This window comes from Bremia lactucae, linkage group LG4 (assembly GCF_004359215.1).
Source record: "Bremia lactucae strain SF5 linkage group LG4, whole genome shotgun sequence".
In the NCBI taxonomy this organism is placed as follows: domain Eukaryota; phylum Oomycota; class Peronosporomycetes; order Peronosporales; family Peronosporaceae; genus Bremia; species Bremia lactucae.
In genome coordinates this window covers 7,161,138-7,189,107 of record NC_090613.1, presented here as the reverse complement: position 1 = coordinate 7,189,107, position 27,970 = coordinate 7,161,138, and the positions used below count along the sequence as shown (strand labels likewise).

At 48.1% G+C, this 27,970-nt stretch overlaps 5 protein-coding genes across 5 annotated transcripts; 2 read left to right on the top strand and 3 right to left on the bottom strand.

The window, feature by feature from the left end:
• Positions 1-2,148: 2,148 nt before the first annotated feature.
• Positions 2,149-2,401, top strand: CCR75_005955 (uncharacterized protein; the record flags this gene model as incomplete). Its single annotated transcript, XM_067964029.1, has 2 exons — positions 2,149-2,263; positions 2,322-2,401. 2 exons carry the CDS (start codon positions 2,149-2,151, stop codon positions 2,399-2,401), a joined length of 195 nt encoding a protein of 64 aa, XP_067816466.1.
• Positions 2,402-2,540: 139 nt separating this feature from the next.
• Positions 2,541-3,621, bottom strand: CCR75_005956 (uncharacterized protein; the record flags this gene model as incomplete). The annotated part of the gene is made up of 3 exons (XM_067964030.1): positions 2,541-2,779; positions 2,850-3,441; positions 3,502-3,621. The coding sequence occupies 3 exons, from the start codon at positions 3,619-3,621 to the stop codon at positions 2,541-2,543; spliced, it is 951 nt and encodes a 316-aa protein (XP_067816254.1).
• Positions 3,622-3,742: 121 nt separating this feature from the next.
• Positions 3,743-5,366, top strand: CCR75_005957 (uncharacterized protein; the record flags this gene model as incomplete). Its single annotated transcript, XM_067964031.1, has 4 exons — positions 3,743-3,817; positions 3,883-4,013; positions 4,526-4,578; positions 4,645-5,366. The coding sequence occupies 4 exons, from the start codon at positions 3,743-3,745 to the stop codon at positions 5,274-5,276; spliced, it is 891 nt and encodes a 296-aa protein (XP_067816485.1). The 3' UTR covers positions 5,277-5,366.
• A 16,540-nt stretch (positions 5,367-21,906) lies between these two features.
• On the bottom strand, positions 21,907-23,520 carry CCR75_005958 (uncharacterized protein; the record flags this gene model as incomplete). The annotated part of the gene is made up of 2 exons (XM_067964032.1): positions 21,907-22,825; positions 22,895-23,520. The coding sequence occupies 2 exons, from the start codon at positions 23,518-23,520 to the stop codon at positions 22,078-22,080; spliced, it is 1,374 nt and encodes a 457-aa protein (XP_067816367.1). The 3' UTR covers positions 21,907-22,077.
• Positions 23,521-23,608: 88 nt separating this feature from the next.
• On the bottom strand, positions 23,609-24,815 carry CCR75_005959 (uncharacterized protein). The gene is made up of 2 exons (XM_067964033.1): positions 23,941-24,815; positions 23,609-23,873 (listed from the first exon to the last, which is right to left on the bottom strand). Exons 1-2 carry the CDS (start codon positions 24,595-24,597, stop codon positions 23,667-23,669), a joined length of 864 nt encoding a protein of 287 aa, XP_067816447.1. The 5' UTR covers positions 24,598-24,815; the 3' UTR covers positions 23,609-23,666.
• Positions 24,816-27,970: the final 3,155 nt, after the last annotated feature.

Below are 27,970 nucleotides of genomic sequence, written 5' to 3'. Positions count from 1 at the left end.
AACTTCAAGGTGATGAGGGATACCTCATCACCAGGTGCAGAGACACATAATGATTGTGTGTCTGGAGCAACTTTAGTCAAGAGATTTGCAAATTCTCTTGAGGTTGCTGGATCAGTAGGGCGTTGCGCCCCTACTGACCCCGACCGTTTTTTGGCGGTCCGCCTCGCTGTTGCGATTTCGCAACAACGTCGGATCCGCGACCGTTGCCCTTTTTGGCATACGGTCCAAAACTACGTTCAGTACCTTTCGGTGCTGGGCGTGGAAAACTACACTCATGAGCGTAGTGTCCTATTTTTGGCAACGATGCCATTTCTGCAATCGCTTATTGTTCGAAAAGCGAGGTCTCTCGCTTCGACGTAAGAGAGGTCCATGGGCTCTGGATCTCCTAACTTGTGTCGTCTTGGTGGACGATATGATGACGAACTAGCTTGAGCCTGTCTCAAGCTAAAGTCCTCCTGTTCCGCAACGGATATTGCTTCTTCAAGCGTATCCAGTTCCAAGCGGAACAGGTGAGTCTTAACGGGACCATCCGTAAGACCTTGCATGAACACTGTAATCAACGTGTGTTCATTAGTTGGGTTGTTCGTAATACAACTCGCTAAGAGTCGTATGTGCTGGGCATATGCGTGAACATCGCGCTTGCCTTGCTTGAGTTTCAGAAGCTTTGATCGAGCTCTGAACTCAGCCCTAGGCGGTTCAAAAGTCTGTTTGAGCCGGGCTTTTAAAAACCTCTAGCGACCCAAAGACATTTAGGTCGCGCAACTTAAGGCCTAGTGCCCAAATTTTGGCACGACCTGCCAAATTTGACTGAGCAAATGCGACTTGCATTTGCTCATCGACGATGTGACGAGCCCTTAAAGCATCGTCCAACTCGACAAACCATCTTAAGAGGGAGTCTTCTTCGACCCCCCTATACTTAAAGATGTCAATCTTTAAGGTTTCTGGACGACGCATGCGTCATCCCAGGTGCAGAGGTCTGTACCTGCTGTAACCTCAACAACTCTGCCTGTTGAGAGCCTTGCTGATTAAGCAAGGCTACCTTCTCCTTCGCCTCGTCAAGTTCATGTTGTATGAACTTGGCAACGGCTGAATGGAGGGCATCTCTGTCCAAATTGGACAGCATTGCCAAGATTGCATCGTTTCCTACGGTCGAACTCATTCGTTCAACCCCACTCCTTTCTATGTCACTTAGAAAGGAGAAGCTTTCACGGGAAACGTGATGCGTATTCCCACTATCATCTAACATGTCCATGTTAGATGAAGGAATTGTGGTCCTTGGACGGACTACAAAGTGCTACCAGGTGTAACGGGCACTACGACTTGAACTGCTTCAATACAAGTCCACTTCGCACTGCTTCAGTTGCGAGCGGTGCGTTACGTTATTTCACGTACACTAGTACGAGCTGAGGAAGACTTCTCTTTAAAGTAACTAGCTTAGAGAGGGTAAAATGAAAACTGTATTTATATAATTAAGTATCTCTTCTTTCTATCTGTTAACGCTAACTTAATTATAAACTAATACTAAACATGCAATTGAAATCTTATCTAATCTTATCTGTCTCTCTCTTTTGTTTACATCTACAGTTGATTAGTCTGCGGGATAAATAGATATAATGGTCTATACCTATTTATGGATAAGATTTCTGAACATTACTATATAAATTAATATCCTCCAAATATAATCTACCTTTTAGATAATATATTAATTAACAACCTTTAAGTGTTAATTTCATGTATTGATACACCCCGTTACCCTATATCTACATGGATAAGGTTTTAGAATATTACCATGTAAATTAATATTCTCTAAATAATATCTACCTTTTAAGTAATATATTAATTAACAACCTTAAGTGTTAATTTCATGTAACGAAACACCGTGTTACAAGATGTCATGCATGTACAGTCGACACTTTCTGTCACGATCCGTCATTCTGAAACGTAGCGTGTCGATCCGACAGTGTTGCTGTTCGGAAACGATAGTTGCTCAATTAGTCACCCACGATAGCGCATTAGTTGGAATGTAATGCACGTACATTTCGTTTAGCTGATCGAGCAGGATTATCGTTATCTCCAGTGCAGGAAATTAAAATATTAAAAACAAATATTGCCAATTTATCGAATATTTCGTGAATCAACAAAGCGAAAATGCTTTCAAAGAGCCAAGCTTCTGTGGCGCTGATGCCAATTTTAAGAAAGTTGGTGCCGGTGTGCTTCGTAACGGGTGCGATGATGGAGGCTTTTATGGTCAAGACAGGATTTTGTAAGTACAGCGCAATTGATCCCCCACAGTAAGAGGTTAAGTTGCTAATGCTACGTAGATGATATTGTAACGGTGAACGAGGCGGAACGTCGTCAGCAGCGTGACGAAGAGCGTCGCAAGTATTTGATGAAAAGATAAACTTAAGCAAGCGAAAATTTCATTGATATCCTAACTACATTTTCTTTGCCTTGATTCTTTCGTGCTTCCCTGACGCCTATACTTCCTTCCATACTGACGCGTGGTTCGATTGCTCTCGTTCCATTACAAGACGCTTGTATTAAGCTTTGCGTGCGACACAGTTCAGCACAAGCTCCAGCTTGGGCACGCGATAGCCACCACGGTCCTTGGGCCGATTCAAGGCGTATCGCGTCGAAATTTTGGTCGTAATGGCATTGTTCTGGCTTCGCAAGATCTCAGCTGCCTGCACAGCTGTCGTAATAGCCGCCTCGGACGCCTGAAGGCGAATACTTTCTTGCTTCTGCGTGAATTTTGAATTAATGATATTGGCATAGAATACTATGCAAATAATAATGTTAGCAATGTACGGGCTCAATTAGAACTTGTAAATACCCTCAGACCACTGTACCTGCCGGTTTCCGTGTTGACACTGTCACCAGGTCTTCATTGTATCGAGACAGCCGGGGACCCGGAAAAATCTTGTCAATTGGTTCGAGTTCAAGTTTTTCAATAAGCTGTGCAAAAACTTCCTTGGCGGCCGACCAGTCGGTGACCTGAAATACATTGCTCGAAACTTGCACCGCTTTCTTACTCCATGGCACTGAGCCAATGAAAACCTTATACTCAACATTCGCTGCTGCTTCTACAATCGCAGCGTCGGAGCTCACAGCAATCTTGACCTTAAAATCGTCATACAATTTCTTGCGTGAAATAAGGCGATCGGAACTTTCTTCATTCACAAACGCAAGCTTGTCAAACACGCCTGAAAAGTGATGGTCGAGCCATTCTCGAGTCTGCTTCTCCACAACGCGTGGACGGTCCGTGATAGCTACAAGGGCAAAGTACTTGCGTAACGGCTTAAGCACCTCATTCGCACCCGCCACCACTGCCAGACCCGTCTCAAAATGTCTTGACTCGTAAAATTGATGCGTCTTGGCCATAGCGTCATTTTCGCCCCATATACTTGACCAGCTCGATGATTCGACCGTCTCTACATCAATCTAAAAGAGTAAATCGTGAAACAATGCCTTCGACATCGATTGCAAAAAATCGTACGGTACCTTAGCGCCGTGCTCCTCCTCATGCCATTCCGCGGCGCATTCCATCATCTTAGCGAGCGTGTGGTCCACGTCTACCGCGATCTGCATGCGGTCACCGCCTGCTCGCCCATAGTGCGCCATAACGTCGATAATTTAGCTAAAAGAGGCGTCACAATTTGAAGTCACGGCAACGTTTAATTAAGGTCTACACATTAATATCGACCACAAAACTAATCGCCGCATAGTTACTATTATCCGACCAATGGCGATGCTTCACGTGAGCGCGGAAATCACGGGCTATGATACGGTGGGGGACCACACAGAGTTCATCATCGAGGTGTGTGAATTTAATTTGGCCATAACCGGCGTATGCTTGACTTAATTGGCTGTAACGACCCTCAGATTTCGTGGAATGGCGGCGTGTGGCGTGTCTCTCGGCGCTTCAGCGACTTTGACCAGTTGCATTCGCGTCTGGTGCGGCGTTTCGGGGACCTCATTGAAGTAACGCTACCCGAAAAGCAGTGGTTTGGACGGTACGATTGCGTGTAAGGAGTCGTGGTATTTAATGATGAGAAAAGGGCTCGAGTAAGTCTCGTAGCTTGCAGCATGTCTAAAGGGGGAGGAGGGAAGAGTAGCCAATTGCACTGGATAAATGTCTTCTTGCTCGCGATTCATCACTGTTGTATTGAGCTTCTTCTTTGCCTATTGACGGACTGTGCTACTTGTGGGATCTCTTTGTGCTGAAAAAGAAGCGAGGAGACTTGTTGCAAGTCGAGGACTGTAAAAATCACTTGATCTTATCTGAATTAAGGCAAAAGTACCCGAACACCGTGCGTCAATGAGCCCTACGATTGCAGCTCCAACGTGACGAGGTTGCTTCAGCAATTTTTATTCAATTCGAGCCTCTCTCCCTCCTTTTCATTCTTGTGATGAATATTCACAGCGCATTCATTGCTCTGAAAATACCACGACAAATTGGGTTGATGATGTGGTTGGTCTTAAATTTGAATGATCTGATACTATTTATAAATTAACGTTCGTGTAGATTCGATCCAAGCTTTTTGACGAAGCGTCAAGCAAGCTTACAGAAATATGTCGGTATGGTAAAACTTTTCTGAGAAGGCTTGCCAGATGCATTAAGCAAGTAACAATGTGGTGCTGCAGATGGGTTATTGCAGGTACCAGGTATTTTAGACGATGCCTCTTTGCAGCACTTTTTGGAGCTGGAGAATCATCTGGATCTTCACAGTGAGCACGGCACAGGCAGCAACGGCCGACCCAGTGCTTCCTGGTCTGGTAAAGGCGTTATGAGTGAAAGCGATCGATTGAATGGCATCGTTGAAACCGCAGCACAAGCTTTTATTAATGTCAGTGAAGTGCCCGAGCCACTGGAAGCTGAGCAAGCTGTGCAGCGCAAAAATGAGATCGCGACAGCCTGTCAAAGTCTTTTGAATGAGAAAATGCTAGGTGCTCAACTCATGACACTCCGTTTACCACCTGTCCAGGCGCAATTTTCGAATGAAGAATTGCTTTCGCGTCTTGACGCAAACAATGACGATGGGATGACGTACGAGCAGGATCAGGAATTTCTTTGTGGAATTTTGAAAAACGTAGAATCGTCGCTTCACATCAATATCACACCACTTTCAACTGACTTATTAGCTGTCATGACTGTCTCGACGGCTCTGGAATCGCGCTCTAGTGGGTCGAACGGATCTCTGCTGAAAGGAAGTGGTATGGCAGAGGCAGGATCGCTTGATGACAGAAGTAGCATGGGCAACGGTTCTTTTAGTTGATTTAAATAGAGTATAGTTGAACGTTGTTTCCTTGAAGTAATCGACAAGCCCTTGACGTCTTCTTTTAACGTAATGAACATTGTCATAATCCTCAAGTGACTACATTATATATTTTTTCAATAGAAGAGCAAAACTATTAAGCGTGTATAAATGCCGCAAGCAGTGTCTTCACGCATTGGAAGAGCGAACAAAATTGATGTAGTGCAAAAGAGAGCCTAGTTTTTTTAAATACATCTTAAAGTTCCATACAGTATCCAATATGTCGCTTCTTCAAATAAAGGACGAATGTGCGACAAATTATTAACAAAGCTTCAGCCAAGAATCTGGCATAGCACAAAGTTGCAAAGTTTTGGACCATTATCAATGCATAAAATTCTAGCTGAGCTAAATAAATAATAACTATTAAGACTTGGCCTACTAATGGCCACACCCAGTTATATACATTATGTATCGGGGCACATTTCAGTAGTACTAGTAGCAGTGTAACGGGATAAAGTTGCCCTAATGTTACACAGTCCCCGTAAAGTACACTTGGTGTACTTAAGGGGATGGTCAATTACTAAATAATTGGTATTTAGACCCAGCGGTTATCATTTATGCCCAACCCTTGGGTATGTGATGCACATGGGTGCATTCACATTAGGAGGGATGACGCCCAGCGTCATCCGTTACGCGAGGTATCTAGAAATATACGCTCGCAATACATTTTAAGTGTTATCTATAGAGATGACATTTTTATTGGTTAGAATTGGTATTTATATTTAATACGATTAAATATAAATCAGTCTGAAAACAACATCCTACTTGGTAAGTGCGCACGAGGAGCGGGATAACCGCTCCCGTGACGACGCTTGACCAAAGTACTTAGTAGGTTAGGTGAGGTTGCTAACGCGCCCACCACAACCCACTGCACGCAAGAGAAGCTGGTTACACAGCTTCCTCGCTATGCTAGGGTGTATATCTAAGTAGAGCGTGGCCGCATTACGACGTGCCCGCCTACACTTGGTAGCACTTGAACTCCTTCCCACGACCCGCAACTCTGCGTGTGTACATGAGGATGAGCCTCAATATTGATTGAGCTCATTTTTTTCCACCTCACCGAACATCATCAGGAGGTGGCAGGGCTTATGGAGCAGGGATTTGGTGAACAACATGTTGCTCAGTTGGAGCAGTTTGAGGCATTCGTGCTCGGACAGCGGAGGGCGGGTCCGAGGCACAGGGCCATGCTGCGGCGGAGTCCGTCACTCAGACTCAGGATGAGCCGAGGCATGAGCAGGCTCGTAGCGAGGCTCTCAACAGGACTGTTGAGATGCTCTCTTTCCGGCCGCATCAGCCGAGGCCCATTCGGATGGACCAGCCCAAGTTCGATGGAACTGCAGCGCACACGATTATCCACTGGCTTTTAGCCGTGGAGCAATGCGGCTCATCGAGGACGACAGCCGGGTGGTGTTGTACGCCATGTCGCATCTACGCGGTAAGGCCTCAGAGTGGGCTACCTAAGAATGCTATATCTGTACTACCTAGTGGTACTACGACGTTGTTGCCGCATTTCATTGGGCCCTTTACGGAAGTAGAGGTTGGATACCTAAATTATTGGCTCACCCTTCCTTCGTATATGAAGACGCACCCCGTATTTTACGTGGGTCGTCTGAAAGAGTATGTAGACCCAAATGAGGTCACATACCCATCCGTCTAAGGAGACCGATGGTGACGCCGACTGTAAGTCGAGCGTCGCCGGGTGAGGTAAACGAGTCATGAGGAAGGATGATGGCGCAATATTGCCCATCCAAACTTCTCTCATGGCTCACAACATGGAGACAGCAACATTTACGAATGCTGTCTCGTCGTCTGCGCTGGATGGCGCAGCGACGATTAATGAGAGCGCTGCCCATAAAGGCGCAGCCACTTCTTCTTTGGGTATAACCACAACGCCATATTCTCAGACCATTATCCATAATGGCTCTGACATAGAGGATTCTGAGCCTAAAGCTCCGGCGACGACATATTAATGTGCTTAGTCGGTGTCACGAGCCCAGTCGTTTTTAACGTGGCTATGTGACGGGTGGCATATCACTGATGCCCCTCCATCTAAATGGCCTCGTCTAAACGGGCCAAGAGCGTCGCTCCTAGAGCGCGCTCTTGTAGACGCACATAATTATTATGACGTCTTTAATTCTTGGAGGGCTCAGGGAAATTCGCTTGGGCGTGTTTTCCCGATCCCGGTCGTGTTGCGTTGCTTTAAAATGAAACGCCCGACCAATACGAGGCGGAATTGTTGCGCCGCATTCATCCGAATTCCGATGCGATGAAACAGCGGTCGCAACGAATTAATTTCGCCCGCTTGCATGTGTAAGAAATCATGGGTGGTACTGTACCCCCTATTTATTACATTATTTTTTTCAAAAAATGAAATCTCTGGAGCTCCAAGACGTGGAAAGATTCCGAGCGATGGCTAGATATCAATGACGAACGTTTGAGAAGTATGCTTTTTGAGCCGCTTCATTATGAAAATGTTAAGGTAAGAGTAGTCATATACAACTTTTCACAACTCTGCATCTGCTAGTCCATTTGAGACTAGCGAAGAGGCCTCAGCTGGAGGTCCTTTTCATAGGCAGCCACCAAGCCGGGCACATCAATACGTAGGGTATCGATCGGTTCCCAAGAGTCAAAACTCTTCGGGTAACCTTTCCATTGGACGAGGATCTGATACCCTTGCCTCACGGAGCGGTGGGCAAGCAACCTTCCAACAAGGAAGCGTTGATTCCCACCCGCATCCATCAGTGCAGGTGGCGCCCGATAGGAGTGGCGATCTCGCCCACCTACTCGCGGCTGCCTTACCTTCGTCCGTTCAGTCACATGCGTTAATCGCTGCTGAACGACGTATTGCGGATCTCGAGGGTCAAGTCTTGCGACTGACCTCGGATCTCGTTGATGTTCGAGCAAACAGGTTATGAAGGCCTGAATACTCCGAGCTTGGGCCTTTTTGAGCGGATAATGCTGAGGGATCTGCGTTAATCGCGTGATGTCCCTCGCTCTCCGAGTCCTGTTCGTGGTGGGAGGAGTCGGTCGGCTGATAGTTTTTCGCCTTCTCCGTCTCCGCGTCATTACTTTGAGGTGATGGCAACGGCGTCGACTCATTGTAGTCAACAGTGAGCGACGGATCAACATCGTCACTGTTAAAAAAAAAGTGGGATGGATCCTTAGCCCTGTTAACGCGACAGCAGCAGTAGCTGTCGGCGTGTCGACTAAGGCATTAGACGCTGCGGCTTGTTAACGCGGCGCGTGCGCTTAGTGCGAGGTTGTGTGGGCGTCTTCGCAGACGACCCACCAACGTGGCCCCTTTTAGGTGGCATCTTGGGCGCCGTGTATAGAAACACGTGCGCGAGAGTGATCGAGTGAACTAGCGGCGCGTAAAGCTGCTCGCAGTTCCTCTCTCTACTCTGTCGAATTTAAAAATGTAAATTCGTTCTTAAAGAGGGGGATGGTGTAACGGGCTAGAGTTGCCCTAATGTTACACAGTCCCCATTAAGTACATTTGGTACTTAAGGGGATGGTCAATTACTAAATAATAGTAATTAGACCCAACACTCGGGTGTGGTGCACATTTGTGACCAACCCTTGTGGATGTGATGCACATGGGTGCATTCACATTAGGAGGGATGACGCCCAGCGTCATCCATGATGACGGCTAGCGTCATCAGTTACGCGAGGTATCTATAAAGATACGCTCGCAATACATATTAAATGATATCTATAGAGATATCATTTTAATTGGTAAAAATAGGTATTTGTATTTAATTCTATTAAATATAAATCAGTCTGAAATTTACTACCTACTTGGTAAGTGTAGACGGGCACGTCGCAATGCGGCCACGCTCTACTTAGCACACACCCTAGCACAGCGAGGAAGCGGTTTGCACCTGCTTCTCTTGCGTGCAGTGAGGTAGTTGTGGTGGGCGCGCAAGCGACCTCACCCAACACACTAAGAACTCTGGTGAAGTGACGTCACGGGAGCGGTAATCCGTCTCCTCGTGCGCACTTACCAAGTAGGTAGTAAATTTCAGACTGATTTATATTTAATAGAATTAAATACAAATACCTATTTTTACCAATTAAAATGATATCTCTATAGATATCATTTAATATGTATTGCGAGCGTATCTTTATAGATACCTCGCGTAACTGATGACGCTAGCCGTCATCATGGATGACGCTGGGCGTCATCCCTCCTAATGTGAATGCACCCATGTGCATCACATCCACAAGGGTTGGTCACAAATGTGCACCACACCCGAGTGTTGGGTCTAATTACTATTATTTAGTAATTGACCATCCCCTTAAGTACTAAATGTACTTAATGGGGACTGTGTAACATTAGGGCAACTCTAGCCCGTTACAGAGGTACTTAACAGAAATGTCCATATCGCTGCTGCAAGCTCTGAAACCAGCTTTCCCAAATGCGCAGAGGGCATAGTGAGTACCCACGAACGTCGTCTTGAAAAGGTTCGTGCTCGACACTCAACGAGAGCGTTACCGATCGACGCACTTGGAATCGGGGTGGCATCATTCAATGCCTGTAAAATTCCATCGAAAGGTATCATGCTAGAAGATAGGCACTGCGTCATATTAGAGTTGGACGCATCTGTAGTCGTGAGGAATGCAGATCCATTAAACACCGTGTAAGCATGCGTCTCGTCGTCGTCATTAAAGGTGGCGTAGCTGTTGTAGAGCACTTTAAAGCATTTTTGTAAAATACGGGCGTGGCGAAAATGTCAAATTCCGAGTGGCCATGGAAAAACATGTTCTTGCGTTTGTAAGTGACATAAAGCTTTACAGATGGAGCGTCACAAAGCGAAGGGACTGGCGATGCGATTGCGCAGCTTAACAAAGCGAGGACAGACGGTAACAGCAGTATCATGAATGTTGTCACTGCTGTCCGAAATCGGATGAAAAAGGTTTGAAGCGTTGGGAAGTTTGAAAGACGAAAATATGGTGAAATTGTGAAGCTTTTTGCTAAAGCGGGAGTGTCGCCTTGGTTGTGCACCAAATCGCGATGGGCTTGTTAATTAATAACAACTGAGCTTAAATAAGCTTGAGTTAAATCCATCAAATCGTCATTAGGTAACACAAGGTGTACTTATTTTGTCCAAAATTGTCCTTTCACTTTTACATCTATGATGTGCACGTTGCAGCTCTAATCTCGAGACTTTTAAGCTGGGATTTGGATTAAAAGTAATTGTTCTGTTTATGGTACAAATTGCTTGAGGTTCAATGACCTTCGCATGGAGTAATGTTAAGAATAAAGGTGTATTGAAGATGCAATAAAGCATACATACAATTGCGACCTTCACACTTGGAGCTCTAGAAATTGCGCAATTTTTGTTCATTAATATTCCAAATTCGCTTATTATTAACTCAAATAATGCTGATCCATAATTTACCTTCGAGATATAATTAGAGTAACGACCGCGTATTTCTGACACCTTATTCGGTATAATTGCTTCTACGACTCGCATACGGTGCGCAACATCACGATTTATGGAAATAAAAGCTGCTTCTACAATCGCGCAACTTCACGTAATCGCATCGTCGCCAGCCTTATCGTCGCTTTGTGACACATCAAACGTAAAGATCCGTTTCACTAATAAAATGCAAGAACATCCTTCTCCATTGCCACTTTAAAGGAGACTCAAAAGCCAACCGAACCGTATTTGTCAACAATTTCACTGTAGCCAACATAAGCTTTCGCGTTGCGGTGTAAATACTTTAAAGATGCCAAGTTAAGAATTACATTGAGCCAATGCATACGGGCACAAGCGGGCATTTCGCGTGAATGGAGAGATCTCGGTAGCTATCATGGTGGAGTCCGAGATACGTCAGGGATGCTCACTGGCGCCCCTACTTTCCTTCTAGCAGCCGAAATTCTCAATCTGGTGAGCTACCAAGCAAAAGATCCGCAAAGCCTCACAATCCCCGGTTTCGAGCATCAGGTAGGTGCACGCATTTTCGGCCTTTGTCGATGTCTCTGCCATATTTTTTCTCAGGCACAGCAGGTGCCTCAGGCAACTCTTAGTGCTTACAGAAAGGGTATATCGCTTGTCCTATTCCCCAGCTTGTAAAAAGTGGTCTGATAAGTTGTTTGTCGCATAATACCGTTCTGCGAGTGCCGCCCAAATGTATTTTAAAATAAAACAGATCTTTTTACTTCACGAATATCCGTAAAATCGATATGCAGGCATCATTCGCTGAAAGCGTGTGGATGCAAAATGCACGACAACGTTATATTTTTTTGCGCTCAAAAATATATTGACATTCGTCCAGTGTTGTTTGCTTGTCAGGCGCCATTCCATCCTCGTTGCTATCATTCGGGACTTGGATTCACCGACTTCAATCAAAATTTGCGGAAAAGTTCATGACAGTAGAAGACTAAACAATGAGAAGTCCCCCATTAGAGCTGATTACACTCCGCCATAATTCAATTTGCAGCTTTAAAGCAACTACAACAGCGAAATTATGAAGACTTCATGCTTTTTTGTCGCCATGTTGGCTTTTGTCGGTAGTGTTATTGCCGTCGACGAGCCTGTGGTCAAAACATCAGTCGAAGCTTTTACTAAAGTTCAGGCGTCCAAGTTGCCCGATGGTGTCACGCTAACAGGAGTGACGGTGAAGATTGATCCACCAGCTAATGCCATTGCAAGTATTAAGAAAGAAAGTCACGAAGACAATGAATCCAACGATCAGAGCGATGACAACAAGAAAGAGCAATTTGGCTGGGGACTCGGAAGCTGGGGCGGATGGGGCGGTTGGGGTGGTTTTGGACCGTACCGATTTGGATTCATGTGCGGTGGCATTCCCGGCTGGGCGTACCCGATTGGTTACTGGAACATGTATGGAGCGGGTCTGTATGGTGGCGGGTGTGGTCTTGGCATTCCTTTTGGAGGTCTTTATTACTGCTAGAGGTGAAGCTTATGCTTCACGGAGCAGTGGGCAAGCAATCTTCCCGAAAATNGAACAAATGGGTAGCATAGTCCCTGAGGTCTCGAAATTTCGGACCTCAACCCTGCTGGTCTATAGCGCTCATGTAAGAGGCTATGACCAGGTGATGACCCTCCTAGTGGATTCGGGTGCATCACAAAATTTTGTGAAACTCGCGGCTCTAAGAAAGAGACCGGCGATGTTTGAGTCGCTTTGCCAGGATGGCAAGCGAGAAGAGGCGACCGTTCGTTTAGCGAACGGCGCGCTCGTTAAGTCTGAGGGAGTTCAGGTAGAACTCGCCTTCAGCTTTAGTGACTTCTCTTGTAAAGAGAAGTTCACAGTGCTAGGAATGGAGAGTCCGTATGACCTCATCCTAGGCATGCCATGGTTGGCAAAGTACCAACCATGGATAGACTGGCGTACACGCACAGTTGCGAACTCTACGCAGGACACCGGAAAGGATGTGCTCCTGCGAGAGGCCTATGCAACTGATGTCGTGTCGAACACAGTTGAGGGTGCGTTGACGGGATGTCAAACGTCACCAATTCCTACCCAGCTCGTGGAGACTGAGGTAGTGAATAGGACGATGACAAGTAGTCATGCGTCCGAATGTCCTGCACAGAGCCGAGAGCCTGTGGCAGTAGACGGCGAGCTGACAAGAAGTCATGCGTCGCATAAACCGGCACAGTGCCAAGAGCCTGGTGCGGTTGGAAGGGGTGCGTTAGCCAGGAGTGCAACGACACCCGCTTCCCAGAAAAGGGTCGTGGTAACTCGAAAAACGAGTACCCGACAGATTAGGACGATCAAAGGCACGTCTAAACGAGTGACCTTTGGATCAGTCTCTAATGAAGAGGACGGGCCTTCGAACGAGGTGTTCGAGGCCGTCAAAGACGAAATTGCGGAGGCATCCTCAGTTGAGGTGCTCCGGCAAGTCTTTAAATCTGCCGAGGAGATAGTAAATCTCCCGGAGATGTCGTGGGATCTGTTCCTTGCCGAATTAAAGGAAGGAAAGATCCACGAAATAGTCGCACCAGTTCCAGAAGAGAACTTGGTGGACTGCTGCTCGTCGTCCCCAATGGACGAGAGCGTCCCAGAAACGGACAAAAAGAAGCGGTACGCTGCTCAAGGCTGGGATGCCTTGAGAGACAGTTCGTTGTTTGAGGTTCTGTGGAAATATCGCGATGTGTTCCCAGAAGGAGTGCCGAGCCGCCTACCGCCAGATAGGAGCATCGGGCACGAAATAGATCTCGAACCTGGCCCCAAGTATTGTGTGCCAGGCAACGGCCGTTGCCGAAAGAACAAGTCGATTGTATGGATGAGCTTATTGACCAGCGAGCCAAGGCGGGACATGTGCGTGAGAGCAAATCGCCTCACTGCCGCCCCACCTTTTGTGTGCGTAAATCCACAGGTGGATGGCGCGTGATTCATGCTTATAATAAATTGAATACGGCGACCATTCCGGCGCAAACGCCAATCTCGCGAAAAAATATCTTGTTGTCCATGGGAAAGTCAAATATCTTTTCCGCGTTGTATTTGAAGGATGGCTACTATCAGATACTAATGAGAGAGTCCAATGTAGCCAAAATAGCTGTAAGCCCCCCAAGCGGTATGATGTGGGAGTGGCTTGTGATGCCCCAAGGTTTTAAAAACGCACCAGCGACATTCAATGGAGTGGTGGTTCACGTGATGCATCAGCATCGTGCCTGCGCGCCCCATTACTTTGACGATGTATTCGTGCGTAGTGGGGCCGAGGACGGGCTGAGCGCACTAGAGTCGCACAAGCGTCATTTTAGACGCTGTGTTGCAGACTTTAAAGGACGCCCGATTGTACGTCAATTTGTAAAAGTGCATCATAGGGGTCCCCGAGATACCTGTGCTGGGCTGCATCGTACGTACACGTGGTGTCCCAGACAATGTAAAATTAGTAAAGGAATGGCTAACCTCACGGCATGTAAAGGATTTGCGCTAATTCCTAGGGCTCGGTAATTACTTGCATAAATAAAGCAAGAATTATGCTGAGCAAACTAAACCATTATCTGACCTCCAAAAAGGACGCAGAATGGGTTTGGTCAAAAGAACAAGATGATGCGCTCGTATTAGTGAGGCAATCTCTTGTAGAGACTACTTGCAAAAAAGTATGCTCCTGTCAAGTTTCGAGTGCACCTATTGGGCACCGAACCATTTGCGATTTAAACGGATCACGCATCACTGCGGACCGCAATATACTCACCGCACCTCTCGCCTATAATGGCAAGATGGATTACATTCTTCTATGAATTTAATCTCAAAGTTGAATACAAGCCGGGTTAGTCGTATGTCTTGGCTGACGCTTTATCGCGCAGACCCGACTTCGAGGTAAGACACCAGGAAAGTGTGTCTAGTGCTAAAGCACAATTTCAGCCGTCGACGTTGGCAGCCATGAAGGCATACCACGTGACGAGCTCATTGGCCTCTGAGATAAAGAGAGCTACAGTCAGGACGACCACTGTCGCCTGCTGTTGGATCACTTCGGTGGACGAAAGGTTTCCCTTCTGTCGCACCTGAAAGCTAAGCTCAATCACTTTAGCTGCAGCGATGGCCTGTTATGGCATCAGCTGTCACCTTGTGATCCCTTGAGAATCTATGTGCCTCATGACACAGATCTCAAGCTGATGATCCTTCTCGAGCACCATGATGCGCCATCTAGTGGGCATCTGGGCCGTGAAAAGACATTCTTGCGAGTGTCAGAGGAATTTTGGTGGCCACATCTATATAGATGGGTGGCCAACTATATTCGCTCTTGTGAACAGTGTCAGCGCATTAAGCCTGCACCGTCCAGCAGTGCGCCACTGAAGCCGCTACCGATTCCAACCAACTGTTGGAAGTCAGTAAGTCTGGACTTCATGTTTGGCATGCCGCCGGATCATAAGGGTCGGACAGGGCTAGTCGTCTTTGTAGACAGACTAGCAAGCTCCACATGTCGACCGCAGATCATCCCAGATCGATGGCCAAACAGAACGTGCCAATCGGGTCGTGGTGGATGTCTTACGCACTATAGCAAGTCCCAAAGAGTGGAGCAAGCTATTGCCCTTTTTGTGAAGTTCGCTATAAATAACAGTGTCCACGCCAGTAGGGTTCGACACCATTTCAAATTAACGGACTGCGCCATGCTCGGACGCCAGTTTTGTTTGTGCGCAGCCCGAGTCTTAGTAGGGGAGGGCCCCTCACTATGCTCGGTGCGAAAGAGGGACAAAATTTAGTAAATATGATGATGACCCATGAGGGTATCATCTCAACGACTGAAACTTGCCCTAGTGACCCTGCCAGTTTAGCAGTGGTCAATAAAACTACGCCTTATGACCGACCTCTCGGCGGTATCATAGGCGAGTTTGATGCTAAAAGCGTGAGCGAGGCTCAACGCTTTGTGGATGAGCGATTAGCCATCACACGTAAAGTCCGTGACGCAATGGCAAGCGCACAGGACAAGCAAAAAGATTATGCGGACCGAAATGGTCGCAAAAACAATGAACGCTTTAGAGTGGGTGAAAAAGTACTATTAAGTACTGCTACCCTACCTAAAAATGCAATTTCTGTACTACCTGGAGGTACTACGAAGTTGTTGTCGCGTTTCATTGGGCCCTTAACGTAGTTGAAGAGGTTGGAGACCTAAATTATAGGCTTACCCTTCCCCGTATATGAAGACGCACCCCGTATTTACGTGGGTCGTCTGAAACGGTATGTAGTCACATATCCCCATCTGGCTAAGGAGACCGATGGTGACGCCGACTGTGAGTCGAGCGTCGTTCGGGTGAGGGGGACGTGAAGGCGAAAAGCTATCAGACCGATTCCTCCCTCCAAGAACAGGACTTGGAGAGCGAGGGACATCACGCGAGCAACGCGGATCCCTCAATATTATCCGTTCGAAAAGGTCCAAGCGAGTCTTCAGGCGTTCATAACCCTGACGAGCCTTTGCTCGGACATCAACGAGATCCGAGGTCAGTCATGAGACTTGACTCTCGAGATCCGCAATACGTCGTTCAGCAGCGTTTAACGCCTGAGACCGAATGGACGAAGGTAAGGCAGCCGCGAGTAGGTGGGCGAGATCGCCGCTCCTCTCGGGCGCCGCCTGCACTGATGGATGTGGGTGAGAACCAACGCTTCCTTGTTGGAACGTTGCTTGCCCACCGCTCCGTGACGCAAGGGATCAGATCCTCGTCCAATGGAAAGGTTTCCCGAAGAGTTTTGACTCTTGGGAACCGATCGATACCCTGCGTATTGATGTGCCCGGCTTGGTGGCTGCCTATGAAAAGGAGCACCAGCTGAGTCCTCTTCGCTAGTCTCAAAAGGACTAGCAGAAGTAGCGGGGTGAGAAGAAACAGGGGGTACCGTACCGCCCACTAATTATTTCCTACGCAAACGGGCGAAATTAATTCGCTGCGACCGCTGTTTCATCACATTGGAATGTGGATGAATGCGGCGCAGGAATTCCGCCTCGTATTGGTCGGGCGTTTCATTTGAAGGCGACATGACCGGGATCGGGAAAATACGCCCAAGCGATTTCCCCCGGTTCTCCATGAATTAAAGACGCCATAATAATTATGTGCGTCTAGAAGAGCGCGCTCTAGGAGCGACGCTCTTGGCCCGTTTAAATGAGGCCATTTAGGTGGAAGTGGCATTAGGGATATGCCACCCGTCACATAGCCACGTTCTAAACGACTGGCTTGTGACATCGACTGAACACGTTCACGTGTCGTCGGCGGAACTATAGGCTCAGAATCCTCTATGTTAGAACCATTATGGATAATGGTCAGAGCATAAAGCGCTGAGGTTTTACTTAACGAAGAAGCGGCTACGCCTTTAAGGGCAGCGCTCTCACTACCTGTCGCTGCGCTTGTCAGCGCAGACGACGAGACATCATTCGTAAATGCTGCTGTCTCCATGTTGTGAGCCATGAAAGAAGTTTGGATAGGCAATAATGCCGCATCATCATTCCTCATGTCGTTGTCAACGGTGTCGACTCATTGTAGTCGACAATGAGCGACGGATCAGCATCCTCACTGTTAATGTGGGATGGATCCTTTAGCCCTGTTAACGCGACAGCAGCAGTAGCTGTCGACGTTTCGACTAAGGCATTTGACGCGGCCGGCACCACCATTTTTTTCCCTCTCCATAATATTACGGCCAAGCGGTCCCCAAAGTCACTTTCAAATTTGCCATGGCAGATTACTGAGAGCCCATGACACCACCATTTTTTCCCTCTCCATAATATTACGGCCAAGCGGTCCCCAAAGTCACCTTTCAAATTTGCCATGGCAGATTACTGAGAGCCCCGTGACAGCTTTGGTTGTCCAGTGACCGAAGCGTTCATCAATCAACGCTTCAAGTCTTCTATCCGATATTGAAATCTTAGGCACTGTAGTAGAAGGATTCTGTTTTTGTTTTCCATTATGCCTTCACCTACTTTTCACTCGCTACCCTTCTTGTCCACGCATCCGCAAATCCTCCATCGTTTTGCACAATGCATGCATGATACAATCACAAAGTCAACGACCGCCATTCCCATCGTCGTCCTGCACGCCTCATGCGCATTCGTACTTAAGACGACGCTCTCCTTTTCAACCCTCCTCCTCGGCCATGACTTTCCGCCCATTTAGCCAAGTCGCATCAACTTGCACAATGCACTAAGTTTTGCAACATCAAGCGCCTTCGTCACAGGTCCGCCAGTTGCAGCTCCGAGCACACGTACTGGGCCGCGACTACACCACGCCTCGCGTAGTCGGAAACAAAATTCAGGCGCACGTCGATGTGATTCGCCTTCAGTGACGATGCCTCGCCCGCCAACTGCTATAACGCCGCTTGGTTGTCAACTTGGAGTGCCATCGGGAGCGTAGGCGGCATTCCGATTTCGCAAAGCATCGCCCTGATGCCGAGCAGCTCGCGCGCTTGGTCCGACGCGGCGACAAACTCCGCCTCCATTGTGGAAAGCGTGACTCCGCCTTGCTTCTTTGCCGTCAGCTGACCGGCATCCCGTTCAGCCAGATAATGCCGCCGGTTAAAGACATCCGGTCCGACTTGTCAGCGGCGAATTCAGCGTCCGAGTAGGACTCAAGCTGCAGCTCGCCATCGCGGGTCCTCGTCGGCTCCATGCGCAGCTTGAATTCGCGTGTACTTTTAAGATAACGCTCGATCCTCTTTGCGAGTTTGAGGTCATGCAGCCGTGGCTGATGGGTCTGGCGCGTTGCTTTATGTACGGCATACTCGATGTCTGGCCGCGTGCAGCGCACCACCGAAAGAAGGCTTCCGACAAGGGATTAAAAGGTCCGGATACTCGAACCCCCGCCATCCACACTTGCGCCCAACAGCGCGCAATCTTCTGGCTGTACTTCGTAGCAGTCCGCCACGATCGAGTCTCGCGTCAAGTTGGCGTTCTCAAGTCCATGCTCGCGCAACAGCTCGTCTATCGCTTCCAATTTGTCCAGCACGTAGCTGTTGTCGTCCTCTATAGCGACACGCATTCCAAGAAATTTGCTGACGAAGCCAAGGTCCTTTATGGCTAGGCTTCCAAGCTTGATGAAAAATCGGTCGACTGCAACTGTGTCGGTTCCGATGGCCAGCAGGTCGTCCACGTACACACCCACGACGACCAGCTGGCCGCCATCGACCATCCAGTAGAGGCACATGTCCGAAATACACTGGCTAAGACCGGCATCCATCAATCGAGCGTGCAAGAGTTGGCTCCAAAGTCGTCCAACCTGCTTGAGGCCGTGCAGGCTTTTGTGCAGCTCGAGCACAGCATCCTTCTTGTGTGTGGCGCAAAGTGTCTTGAGAATATCCTCGCTGACTTCCATCGCCTGTGAAACATGCAGTAGGATTACCGAGTGGGCTTTCTTGTCTGCCTTGACGTAGACGTTGGGGATGTCTCCGTGCTTCGACGGCACCCCAAGATTGCTGCAAGCGCCAAAATCACCTTCACGGTAGACATATCCATGACGGCAGCGAAGGTGAGTTGCTAATCAACCCCAAAGACCTATTCAATACCGCACGCCACAAGTCTTGCCTTCAGACGGTCGAGGAGGCCGTCAGCATTTGTCTTCGTTTTGTAGACCCACTTCGTGTGCAATGCGTTGCTTCCCATGGGTTGCTTAATAAGGCTCCATACGCCATTTTCTTTCAGAGCTTGTAGTTCCTCTTGCGTTGCCTTCTCCCAGCCCTTCCTTTTTGCGCTGTGCATCGCTTCCCCATAGTTTTTGGGGTCGCGCTCGTACTCATGCGCTACCAAGTTTTCTTGTTGCACACCTTCTTCTTGCGCTAACTTCTCCTGACCCCCTGATCCCTGCGTCCGTTGGTCGCACTGCGCGTCCTATGCGCCGCACGCGTCCAAGACTTCGATTTTTCTTGCCAGCTCGTTTTGCGTGTAGACGTCTCATCCTTTGCAGGAATTTTTTTTCTATTTTGCGTGTAGACGCCTCATCCTTTGCAGGAATTTTTGTCGCAGGCACTGCGCTAAGCCCAATAGTGACTGCACTTAGTATGTCTGTCACGGCCGCCTGATCTTTAAATTCGAGTGCGCGTTGAAGCTGACTATTTTGCTTCGCCCTGAGGGTTTCAATATAACGCACATGCTGTGTGACCGTGACCCTGTTTTCGTTCTGTATGAACAGCCTGAACCCCTTTGTCTCATCACTGCAACCGATGATAACGCCAACTTGTGCCCGTTGTGCTAGCGATTTCTTTCCGGGGTCCCGGTAAACCGTGCAGATCGATCCAAAAGTAACGATATCACGCAGTCGGGCGCGTGCTTGGTCAAAGCCTCCATCGGCGATGCGCGGTTTGCAATTGAATTGGTCCGGCTGCGATTGAGTATGTACGCATATTCGACTGCATCCCCAAAAATGACACCGGAAGACGACTGGCAAATATCATGCTGCGTCATGTTCAGCACCGTCCTGTACATGCGCTCCGCCTTGCCGTTCGACGCCTGATTTCTAGCCTCGCTTGTTTGTCGCGCGACGCCTGTCGACTTGCAGAACAGGTCAACGTTCGCGTACTCACCGCCCCTGTCTGTGCGCAGCACGTGGATACGGCAATTGAACCGGCGTTCGAAGAGCTAGAAAGTGCTCAAATTGTTTTGCAGTCTTATCCTTCGTAAGCGCTAGGAAGACGCGACAGTAATTCGATTTGTGATCTATGAAGTTCACAAGATAACGGTTCCCGAGCCGATTTTTTGGCGTCATCGAGCCCTTTAAATTCGAGCAAATAATACTCCACCGATTCTATCGATGGGTGAATTCGTGCCAGTGTCCTTCCGCGACTGGAAATTTTTGTCTTCTTTCCCTGCGCGCACGAGAAACAAGTCGGCCGCTTCGTATACGTGAGTTTGAAACCAGACGCTGAGTCCTTGGCCATCCTTTCGCTGCTGTCGTAAGCGAGATGTCCGAGTCGCTGGTGGAAATGTAGGAGTCAGACCGTCTGCATATCAGCATTTGTCTCGTCGGCTGACTCTTCTCGCATTAGAACCGCCATCAACACATCATTTGGCGCCTGTGTTTCGCGCGCTGAGTGCACTGTCCTTGCGTATAATACGTTTCATTGACACATCGAACGCAACTTCACCGTCCCTGCGTCTCGCCAGACGACTGCGCGTCACACCATTGAAAACATGCGTTGCCTCGCATCCGGTTTTCGGTACTGCGTGGGCGCAGGAACTCTGCGGTGGCCCTGGCGACCCATGAGACATCGGCTGTGGCTGATATGGCGGCAGCTGAGGAGACGGCTGCGGAAGTGGCTCGGCGCGTTGCTGCGCAGGGTGTCGCGCCCCATCCTTAGGTCGTCAAACCGACCACCCGCACGTCGAGCTTGCGGTGATCCATGCCGCTTGCGGAGGTCCGAAAGCTCCAGGGCTCCACGATGTAGCCTCCCGGCAAAATCAGCGCTGAGCATGGAGGTGAGTAGCCCGCTTTCTTCGGCCCCGCGCATCCGCTCGTCCTCTTCAATCCTTGCTTGCGATGCTTCCATCATCTTCATCCTCGCATCCATTCCGGACAGCATTTCGAGAACCTTGGCCAGCGTTTCAGAATCCTTGCTCCCTGCGTGAGCGGGAGGAATGACGACTGCAGCAGGCTCCCGCGAGATCCTTTTGTGACCAGTTGCCGGCGGTGCCTGTGCCGCGTTGTTGTCGTCGTTGCCCTCTCTCTTTGGGCTCATAACCTGCTCAATATAGAAATCTTAGGCACTGTAGTATAAGGATTCTGTTTTGTTATCCATTATGCCTTCACTACTTTTCATTCGCTACCCTTCCTGTTCACGCATCCGCAAATCCTTATATCGTTTTGCACAATGCATACATGATACAGTCACGAAATTAGCGACCGCCATTCCCATCGTCGTCCCGCACGCTTCGTGCGCATTCGTACTTACGACGACACTCTCCTTTTCAACATCTTCTACCTTCAGTCATGGCCAGCCCTGTTGTGCCTACCCAAGACATCTTTAAATCTTCTACCTGCAGTCAAAACGAGCCCTATACTGCCAACCCAAAACACTTCTGCGCTAGCATAACCTGAATTGTCAGAGATGCCCAAAAGCTTCCGTACAGCATTGTAAAGAAAAACTTTGAAGTTGACCCTTTCTTTAGCTAACAATACGGAAGTAGGTGGTATGTTTGCGAAAAGGGGTGAAATAGGGCTAGAGACAAAATCATATTTTTAGAGGTGTGTCCATAGCATAAATTGGGCGTGTCCGCAGCAATTACCTTCATTTAGAGCAAAAAACCTAATAAGTACAATTAAAGTGCTGCAATCTTTACAAGTCGTTAGCCTCCGGACCCTCAATTGTAGTGCTTAACTTTTTAAAACACAGTTTTCTCGACATAACCAGTGAAAGTAGTGGTAGGCGTTGTGCTAGGAGCGTTGCCTTGATACTCCACGTTGTCAGCTTCGTGACGAAAAAGACCGTGGCTGTTTAAATCTGTACTGAACTTCGTCGTAGGACGGCTAGGTGTTCGCAATCTTGATTGCCCGTCATCACGCGCTGCATCATGGACGTCACGAATTAATGGCACGTTTTCTAGATTCTCGTTGAGCTCGAAATTATCGGCTGAAAGCTTTTTAACTGCGAGAATGTTCAGTTTAATGCACTGCCACTCCACGCGCACACAATTCCAAATGATACGTCGCAATACTTCTGCGACTTGTGAAATGAGTTTAAAGTGCACGCCACGGTGCATCCAATCCCACCATTTCGTGACCCATAGAATCCGTAGTACAAAATCGATTGCAATAATGATGTAGTAGATTTTGCGAGGCCGGAAGGTCAATTGGTGGCGTAAGAAAGCGAATTTTCGAGGAAGTCGGGGTTGACCGAGACCCCAATCCATAACAACATCCCATAGAAACGAGTACATGGAGTTAAAGACAGCACAAAGTAAGAAGAAGCTGCTTTGCTCGGGTCGAGCGAGTCCTCTCAACATTGGATACGCGCCCACGGAGATCACGAGTAAACTCGAGCAATATTTCATCGTATTTAACAAATGAAGAAAGCGATCATTAACGCTTTTTGTCTGTTGGAACGAAATTAGACACTGGGTGGCTCGAATTCTATACAAGAGCAAAAAGGGACACTAAATTTAGACAAAAAGTCAAAATGTTGATAAAAAATGGTCCTACATGTATGGCATACTTGCCGCAAAGTACGGCAGTGGAGATTCCTTAAGTTTCGAGATATAAGACTCGCGCAAGTGTTTTGGCTCAGTGTTAAACGACATTGATAGCAGCAGGAGCGCCACGAACAGGTCCTGGATAAATTTGGACAACGATGTTAACCCATCGGCCATAAACACCTCGGCAAAAGGAGTTGCGTGAAGTGGAAGCTTAAATGAGAAATGCTGAAATGGCCAGAAGCATCGCGCGAGATTACGCAGGACAAACATACGAAACTTGTAGTGCAAAATCTCGAGTGGGCACAGAAGCACCGTCGCGGCAACGGCGGCGTATCCTAGCAGCAGCACCTCCATGCGCATCTCATCCTGGCCAAATAAATCCCCACGTCTTGAAGCCTCACCCTTAAAAATCAAGAACTGTACGAGAAACATTCCGATGGTCGTTTTAAAGACACCACTCGCCGTTGGAACCTCATCTGGCCGCATGTCGAACACTTGATCAATAGCAAAGTTATATCGATGGAACACGTGCAGATTTGCCGCCAACCCCAGCAAGTACGTGTTCACCGCGAGCGGTCCGCACACAAAGAACCACGTGTTCACATGGTACGGCGCTGGGTATTGCACTTCCATGTTTGGTCAAATCGTATCATTTGGGTTCTAAAGGGCACTAAAGGGCACCTACTCAAGACTAAAGAATGTTCCGATTGGAAGAAATCAATACGCTTGAAAATTCTGCGATTTGTGACAATAATACGATTCCTCAACGATTGTTTTGCTTATTTCCGCACGCTTACTGCATCAGCCTTTTGAATAAGCTCGAGCATCTGCGCGTGCATATCGCCCTGATGATTCGAAACCAGGACATTGCGCGTGCGTAGCGAGAATGGCGTACCGTCGCTATTCGATGCCTCACCGCCAGCTTCCATAACTAGCAACGCGCCGGCTGCAATGTCCCATGAGTTAAGATCAAGCTCGTAAAAAGCCTACAGCAATTCGTACATTAGCCATACGGACCACTTTATGTAAGTATACACAACTTAAGATTCACACCGTTTGGCGTCCCACCGCGGTCCATGCAAGCTCAAGAGCTGCTGCTCCTTGCAAGCGCAAACCTCGGCATTTCGCCGAGAATTCGCGTGCACAATCGAGCATAGGCGATCTTACACTCTCTTTCGTGCCGATGCCAATGCCAACGAGCGCTTCGGACAACGACGTCTCGTCACTGACGTGGGCCGGTTGGTCGTTTAGAAATGTGCCCTTGCCCTTCTGCGCTGTAAAGATCTCGTCTCGATATGGGTCGTAAACGACGCCTATTAAGACGTCGCCACGATGCGCACATGCAATTGACACGACACTGGCGGGGCGGTGATGCACAAAGTTCGTTGTGCCGTCAATGGGGTCAACGATCCATAGCCACTCCTTACTCATCATATCGTCAAGTGCACGGGTTGAAGCCTCGCTACCGGGTGCAACGTTTTCCTCTCCTAAGAAATCGTGGCTAGGATACGTTTGGCTTATAGTTGCGAATACGATATCCTGGCACTGTTTGTCCACGACCGTGACGAGGTCATCTTTACTAGACTTGGTCTTCTCGACTCGCGACGTGTTTACGTGCGATTTCATGTGCGCACCAGCAGAACGTGCAGCTTTTACTGCTACGTCCAACATCGCTGTTATGTCAGCGGAATCAAAAGCGCAGGCGGCCATGATGACAATTGCTTAAGCGAGAGTGCGAGTGTGAGTGCGAGTCAGAATGGTAAATTCTTTATAAGATACTCTCCATGCCAGAAGACCGATATAGTACTGGTAGCACCGATACTTCCGGATAAGGTTTAGCGTCCAGCAACATTATTGTTTTCATGTCGCACGTTTTTCTTAGTCTTCCTTACAAACATAAGATTAAATGAGATAAAGGAAGATTAATTTAGAGCCGGAGGATTGGCCAATGTCCTAATCACCATGGTAGTTCCTTGTAAACCTTAAGCTACATCGGGAATGTTCCACAAAGACTTGTCATGTTAGAAAATTTTGGACTTTGATATTAAAAATAAAATGTCGAGAGAAAAAATATTTTTTTTGTCTTTTGAAGAATTTCCTTGAAAATAAATTTCCTTTTTCGAAATATGGCCAGAAATCTTTAGTTTATATCGTACGTTTTTCTCTGTCTCGTAACCTTCTACTGAGATCACCGCGAGCCAGATGACTGAACCTTTTGAGCTGACATCTGACCTCCCGATGAAGTTGAAGACGTACTCGAGCAAAATTTTAAAATAAGCCACAATGGAAAGCATTGCATTAGAAGATTAGATACTCAAGTAAAGTGTCGTCACGGAGGCGGTAGTCCGGCTCCTCGTGCCCACTTACTAAGTAGAAAGTAGTTTTCAGACTGATTTATATTTAATCGCAATAAATACCTATTTTTACCAATCAAAATGTCATCTCTATAGATAAAACTTAATATGTATTGCGAGCGAATCTTTCTAGATACCTCGCGTAACGGATGACACTAGCCGTCGTCATGGATGACGCTAGGTGTCATCCCTCCTAATTTGACTGCACCTATGTGCATCACATACACAAGAGTTGGTCACAAATGTGCACCACACCCGAGTTCTGGGTCTAATTACTTTGTTTTAGTAATTGACCATCCCCTCAAGTACACCAAGTGTACTTAACGGTGACTGTGTAAGATTAGAGTAACTTCAGCCCGTTATACCATCCCCCCCTTTAAAAACGAATTGACATTTTAAATTTATCAAAGAGGAACTGCGAGCTGCTCAACGCGCCGCTAGTTCTCGCAGTCACTCTAGCGACCTGTGTTGCATACACAGCGCCAAAGATGCCACCTAGAAGGGGCCACGTAAGTGGGTCGACTGCGAAGACACCCACTCAACCTCGCGCTAAGTGCACGCGCCGTGCCAACACGCCGGCAGCGTCCAAGCCTTAGTCGAAATGCCGACAGCTACTGCTGCTGTCGCGTTAACGGGGCTTAAGGATACACCCACTTTAACAGTGAGGATGTTGATCCGTCGCTCATTGTCGACTAAAATGAGTCGACACCGTTGCCGTCACCTCATAGTAGTGATGCGGACAACGAGCTTATGAGGAAGAATGATGGCGCATTATTACCTATTCAAACTTCTCTCATTGCTCACAACATGGAGACAGCAACATTTACTAATGCTGTCTCGTCGTCTGCGCTGGTTAGCGCAGCGACCGTTGATGAGAGCGCTGCCCATAGAGGCGCAGCCGCTTCTCCGTTGGGTATACCCCACAATGCCTTATGCTCAGACCATACATAAATATAATGGTTCTGACATCGATGATTCAGAGCCTAGAGCTCCGCCGACGACTCGTGAACGTGCTCAGTCGGTGTCACAAGCCAGTCGTTTTGAACGTGGCTATGTGACGGGTGGTATATCACTGATGCACCCTCCATCTAAATGGCCTCGTTTAAACTAGCCAAGAGCGTCACTCCTAGAACGCGCTCTTGTAGACGCACATAATTATTCTGGCGCCTTTAAATCATGGAGGGCACAGGGAAAATCGCTTGGGCGTATTTATCCGATTCCAGTCGTGTTGCGTTCAGATGAAACACCCGAATAATACGAGGCGGAATTTCTGCGCCGCATTCATCCGCATTCCGATGTGATGAAACAGCTGTCGCAGCGAATTAATTTCGCCCGTTTGCGTGTGAAAGAAATCATGGGTGGTACTGTACCCCCTGTTTCTTCTCACTACGCTACTTCTCCTAGTACATTTGAGACTAGCGAAGTGGCCTCAGCTGGTGCTCCTTTTCATAGGCAGCCACCAAGCCGGGCACATCAATACGTAGGGTATCGATCCGTTCCCAAGAGTCAAAACTCTTCGGATAACCTTTTTATTGGACGAAAATCTGATACCCTTGCCTCACGGAGCGGTGAGCAAGCAACCTTCCAGCAAGGAAGCGTTGATTCCCACCCGCATCAATTAGCGCAGGCGGCGCCCGATAGGAGTGGCGACCTCGCCCACCTACTCGCGCTGCCTAACCTTCTCCTGTTCAGTCGCATGCGTTAAGCGCTGCTGAATGACGTATTGCAGATCTCGAGGGTCAAATCTCGCGACTGACCTTGTATCTTTGTGATCTCCGAGCGTAGACTCGTCAGGGTTATGAACACCTGAAGACTCGCTTGGACCTTTTTGAGCGGATAATGCTGAGGGTATTCCGCGTTACTCGCGTAATGTCCCTCGCTCTCCGAGTCCTTTTCGTGGTGAGAGGAGTCGGTCGGCTGATAGTTTTTCGCTTTCTCCATCTCCCTCACCCGAACGACGCTCGACTCACAGTCGGCGTCACCATCGGTCTCTTTGGACGGATGGGAATTTGTGACCTCATTCGGGTCTACATACCGTTTCAGACGACTCACGCAAAATACGGGGTGCGTCTTCATATCCGGGGGAAGGGTGGGCCTATAATTTAGGTCTCCAACCTCTTCAACCACCGAAAAGGGCCCAATGAAAGGCGGCAACAACTTCGTAGTGCCACCAGGCAGTACAAAAATTGCAGTCTTAGGTAGGGAGGCAGAACTTAGTAATACGTTTTCACCAACTCTAAAGCATTTATTATTTTTACGACCATTTCGGTCCGCATATTCCTATGGCTTGTCCTGTGCCCTTGCCATCGCGTTACGGGCTTTTCGTGTGATGCGCTCATCCACAAAGCGTTGAGCCACGCTCACGCTTTTAGCATCAAACTCGCCTATGATATCGCCAAAAGGTCGGTCATAAGGCGTTGTTTTATTGACCACTGCTAAACTGGCAGGGTCACTAGGGCAAATTTTTGTCTTTGAGATGATACCCTCATGTATCATCGTCATATTGACGAAACTATGTCCCTCTTTTGCACCGAGCATAGTGAGGGGCCCTCCCCTAGTAAGACTAGGGCTGCGCGCAAACGAGACTGGCGTCCGAGGATGGCGCAGTTCGTTATGCCTGTGATCGATGTCCTACATGGTATTTAATGCATTATTTTGCTCAGTCTGTCTACAAAGACGACTAGCCCTGTCCGACCCTTATGATCGGGCGGCATGCCAAACAAGAAGTC

What these genes read in the sequence shown, in the direction of transcription:
- CCR75_005959 (XM_067964033.1), bottom strand. Translation starts at nt 24,597, where the DNA reads ATGGCCGCCTGCGCTTTTGATTCCGCTGACATAACAGCGATGTTGGAC. An exon ending in CCGCGGTGGGACGCCAAACG is followed by an intron (nt 23,874 to 23,940) that starts GTGTGAATCTTA and finishes GAATTGCTGTAG; the next exon opens with GCTTTTTACGAGCTTGATCT.